Raw genomic sequence first — 5,213 nt, 5'->3', positions numbered from 1 at the left:
TGGATTCTCAAAGCCATTCTGCCTTTCCTGCAACTTCTGACATGGATCCAACATTACAACTCCTGGAATGGTGTAGAATTGAAGTCTGCCTTTTTTCAATTTCCCTTCAATTTAGATTTGAGACACCAATTGGCTGCCTCTGGATAAATTTCCTGTTCACCTTGCAAAAAGACTGAGCCACACCCTTCTCACTGTCATTGTGGCTTGAGATGCATTTGGTGAGAACTGATGTAAAATGGTTCTACCTGAGCCTAGATTGCCTTGAGTTCTTTTTAAGATCTACAGAAAACCAACTTCATGTTTTGAGACTGAATTGAAGAACTCGCCAAATTCTGGTCGCTCTCAAACGTTAAGAAAATAGATCCAGGTGGCCCTTCTCCATCTCTGTCCTCCGCAAATGAGAATAAAATGATCAATCACTGAAACTAGTGGGCAATCAAGATTTTCAATAAAAATGTTTCCCATGATATACTAGTGTTGGGATTACAGCATTGGGAACTTGCAAAGTAATTTTGAGTGCCACTCGATAGAAGACGTCTGTTCGAATCAAGTAAGTAAAAAAACAGTCGATTTAATCACAATTAATAACTGGTGTTGAGCTTTTACGGAAATACAATAATATTTTACAATTTCTCTCCTGCGATTATATTGACATTATGCATTATCTGTTGGACTGCCGCTATATAAATTGACGTTTTCCACACATGTCCTTGTTAGGCTGTACAAAAAGCAGGGAAGTATTGCTTGACGGGTTTACATGGCTAGCCTTTGTAAGTCGTTTCATCGTCTGAAGAGTAGACTATCTGCCGGGTTGGTTTTCTTCTGCGTTTGACGCGGCAAAGCATGCTGGATCGACGCATCATCTCCACGCAGTCCCTCTCTGCTATTTTCACAATGAAGTACAGACTGATGCCACCTAGTACGGTCGAGCCCACAAACCCAAGAAGCACACCCCAGAGAACTGTCCTGAAGCCCTCCGTGAGGTTCCTGGGATAAGGAGGGTGCTTTTTCATCTCGATGATCAGTTCCAGTTCATCCCAGTTCTCTAGAACTGTTTAAAAAAAACAGAAGCACCAACAGATTAGCTTGTCATTGATCTATAATATATTATAATCCTTGTATTTGATATGGAGCCTTATCACATCTTCGAGACGTCTCAAAGCGCTTCACAGAATATACTGTAAAGTCAATTGATCTGTGGGTGATGCTGAAAGTGGTAAATACATATGACAGAGCAGTCAGTGGTAATGGTAAAAGAAAATACTTAATGTGGTATTTCAAAGAGTTCAAGTTCTTCTAAGATCTCCTTTGGAGACCACTTTCTTTCCGCACTGATGTCAGAGTGCAGTAGAGTAACCCTCAAGGGAAAATGACTTGGCTACAAGCTGGAGATAGACATACTTTTGGCCATCACTCCCAACATTTGACTGCTCTACCTTCACTGGTTAAGGCTTCCTATCTCCAATGTGCAGCTGGATGATTGAACCACTGCCAGCAAAATGTTTCACCTCCAGGGAGAGGAGAAGTGGGAAATCCTGCCAGGACCTATTGTGCCCTGCACATATATGATTGCAGAGCAGCACCAGTGGAGAATATCAGCTGCACGCAGTGGTAAGCTATCTTGCTTGAGCCGAGCATCGAAGCAAACCAGGGATTTGAAGCATCTCAAATTTCAGGGGAACAGATGTTGCCACTCCAAGTCTGAAGTTCTGTCATCTAAGATTTGAACCAGATTGAAATATTATTTTTTTAAATTTTTTATTTTTCTAAAATAGCATCTACAAATCCACCCATGTAGCATTATACCTCTGCAAGTGTCCTTTTTGGACTTAATAAAACCTAACGTTCTTTTTAACATAATGCCTTCTATCGTATCGGAAAAATCAGCCCGCTGCGTTATTTTTGTCCCCTCCACAAATTCATCTTTTTTTATAAAAAAAAAGGAATTTGAGTTTATTTGTGTGCTGGATTTCTGTACAAAATGACATGAGTTTTGTTTGGCTTTGCCTTATCTCTCCAGGCCACCCAAGGAGAAAATGAAACATTAAAAGAGGCAGCGGGTAACTTAATTCCCATTTGTCATGGCCACAACCTACTGTGTGTGACAATTATGTAGACAAATGTGCTGGATGTTCTTATTCGTGACATTTGTCAATTAGAATTAGAACGCTGAGTTTTATCACGTGCTTAAAACATCCGCAGTGTCGGATATCGTATCAGTATGTAAATTCAAAACAAGTCTACGGAAACGCTATTTCAGTGAGCGAGTAGTAAACCTGTGGAACAGGCTCCCTGGGGAGACGGTTAAAACAGGAAGTGTTGTTTCCTTCAAACACAGATTAGATGGTTTTCTTAGGAAATAACATTATGGGATATAGCGCATGGGTAGTTCGGGAGATATGTGCATACGACTTCAGGAAGGTGGAAGGCGAACTAGATGGACCTTGGTTTTTTTTGTCCAGCATTTCTTATGTTCTTATGATGCAGAGGCTACTTATTCAGTTTTATTTCTAACTTACAATTGCTGCGTTTTCCTCGGTTTCCGTTGATTTTAATCTCTTCATCGGTTAACACCAGCGAGGAGTGAGTTTTTGGACTTCCCTTGTTGTATTCTTCAATGTACTTCTTCACCTCCAAGGTCTTGTCTTGGTTTAAGTTCTTTCCCATTTCTAGGAAAAGACCAGGGATTGAGATACTAGGATTATTTGAGATTATTTATGTATTCTACTGAACGAATTGTTCTGCACCTGAAAATATGTGGATTGGAATCTACTTCATTGAGCTCTTGGAAATGTAATCCGATTTAATAATAATAATGAATAATAATAACTCTTGATTTTAATGTAGCACCTTATGTCGTTGAGACATCTCAAATCGCTTCACCGACTATATTGCAAAGTGAATTGACTGTATATTGTGTGGCCGAAACGTGGCAGCCAATTGTCTCACGAACAGTCAAGGCCAAATTTTTTTTACATTTAATTCTTGAACAGGAGGGCTCATTGCAAAACTCGGATGAGACTTCTTGCTTCATGGGAAGGCAGTACCGCTTTCCCAAATGGGATGTGATGGTGTCCATGAGGTTTTACCAGATGGTATATGATTAGAAGGGAATCATCGTCTATAGACTAGCTGCTACAGACTTAATTATCAAATTGTGGTTTACTTATAAGCGTCTGTTAATGAGTATTAATTATTGATTTGAAGGGATGAGAGTACCTCTGTCAACATCTGATCTGCCAATCTGACTCAGTGCTCGAGAAAGCCTGTCCCAGTACATAGTGTCTCCTTCTTTCTTCAGCCAGTCAATCAGAACGTTTCTGCATTCATCCACACTAACTGGGCATCAGAGATAAGAGGGAGATACAGAATAGATATCTTGTACCAATACAGCATTCAATTACATTTCATTTTCTGAAGTATTGAATCTGAAGTTCAATTCTGATTGAGTTCCACCTCGTTTCTGAAATGTAGTTTGCACTCAATGTTCAATCTCCGGGTGATTAAGATAGAGTTCATTATTGGTTGAACTCTGGCATAGCAAGATGGCTTGCATTGTCGCAGGAGGAATGAGACAGTGGTTACCTTTGGCCCGGACAGTGTGTGATTTGTACCTACCGATGGCTCTGCGTTGTCTGACCTTGAATAAATTGTCATTTTCCTCTGACATTTTATCAATAAGCTTCATAACGTTTTCCTCGGGGTGAGTGATTTTTCTGTGAAAAGCTTCGCATTCAGCAGGAGACAGCAATTCTGAGATCCGAGACATTTGGTGAATTCCAATATCATCAGCAGCTAAGGGAAAATAATTTGTACATTATCCATTAATCAGTGATACTGGGATCTGTGCGCAATTGGCTGCCGCGTTCGCCCACAAATATACAGTCAATTCACTTTACAGTATATTCTGTGAAGCGCTTTGGGACGTCCTCCAGACGTGAAAAGCGCTATATCAAATGCAAGGATTATTATTATTATTATTATCTGTATAACAGAGTGTGGAGTCCTGGAGCTCAGTGGTTAGAGCACTCGCCTCGCAAACGAGAGGACCTGGGTTCGATTCCCAGCAGGGCAAAAAGTTGGGCAAGTTTCCTTACTCCACATGCCCCTGTTTACCTAGCAGTAAGTGGGAACCCGGTTGTTAGTCGATTGGCGGATTGCTTATTACTTCTGAAATAGAGAAATAGAGAGTGCATCAGTGTGAAATGCCAAACACTGTACATTTGTAAATGAAGTCCACTGGACAGTAATGAACATGAAAGTCTGGCTTATAGTATTGTGGAGCTGCCTCAACCATAACATGGGACAAGGCTGTAAAGGATGACTTCTTTAGCATTGCCTCAACCACCCTCTTGTTATCCTGTAGCATAGTGGCTAGAGCACTCACTTCGCAAGTGAGAGGACCAGGGTTCAATTTCGGGGCAGGGCGAAACCTAACTCTACACTTCGGAGTATATTCTGTGAAGCGTTTTGAGACGTATCAATGACTTGATAAGTTGCTATATTACAGGCAAGGATTATTATTATTACAAGTGGGGAGAAATTTCATCGGGGTTGAGATGTATTTTATTTTTTCGGCATTTTTAAGGGCGTGTGCGAGAATTTGTCAAATTGCTGAATTGTGTCTCAGTTTTGAAGTCTGTTTTGTGTAGCTCTCTGAAGAAAGATGCTGGGGGGGAAAAAAAACTTTGTCTAAAAAGAAATGGCAAGCTTAAAAATGACTGCCAAATTCAACAATTTGCCAAATTCTGCATGTTGTATAAATTTAGGTTAAGCGTGAGTAAATCTACACGAGTAAATCTGGATCCAGGTGAAATTTCTCTCCAAAGTTTTCTTGCAGATCCTTGAGCCTTTACCAGCCTTCCCTGACATCTTACTGCTTACTTGTCTATGGATTGATTAGACACGATTGCTGAGGGAAAGGTTTGGGTGTTCATAAACTGGAGCATTTGCAATCCTTTTATAGCAAACGTGCACCTCACACTCTACCTTCTCCGTCAGAGTAATTGACTTGGTCTCGGTGCTGAATGCAACACACTATTTGTCCACTCACTGTCTTATTCTATCCATCTGTATCCGCTTGTACCTCCTGCCTTTCAGATGAACAACCTCTGTACCTATCTGAAATGCTGGAGCAAAAGTCTATTACTCACTTATGCTTGTGACACCGGTAAGTTATTAACCTATCGTTGTTAAATTGGTACAGTGTCCAC

At 40.6% G+C, this 5,213-nt stretch overlaps 1 protein-coding gene across 1 annotated transcript; it reads right to left on the bottom strand.

The window, feature by feature from the left end:
- Window positions 1-640: 640 nt before the first annotated feature.
- LOC103179180 (transmembrane and death domain protein 1-like) lies at window positions 641-4,872 on the bottom strand. The gene is made up of 5 exons (XM_007894311.1): window positions 4,857-4,872; window positions 3,619-3,795; window positions 3,220-3,339; window positions 2,520-2,669; window positions 641-1,051 (listed from the first exon to the last, which is right to left on the bottom strand). The coding sequence occupies exons 1-5, from the start codon at window positions 4,870-4,872 to the stop codon at window positions 762-764; spliced, it is 753 nt and encodes a 250-aa protein (XP_007892502.1). The 3' UTR covers window positions 641-761.
- Window positions 4,873-5,213: the final 341 nt, after the last annotated feature.

Source organism: Callorhinchus milii, unplaced genomic scaffold, assembly GCF_018977255.1.
Source record: "Callorhinchus milii isolate IMCB2004 unplaced genomic scaffold, IMCB_Cmil_1.0 Scaffold19, whole genome shotgun sequence".
In the NCBI taxonomy this organism is placed as follows: domain Eukaryota; kingdom Metazoa; phylum Chordata; class Chondrichthyes; order Chimaeriformes; family Callorhinchidae; genus Callorhinchus; species Callorhinchus milii.
This window is presented reverse-complemented; position numbering and strand designations above follow the sequence as displayed.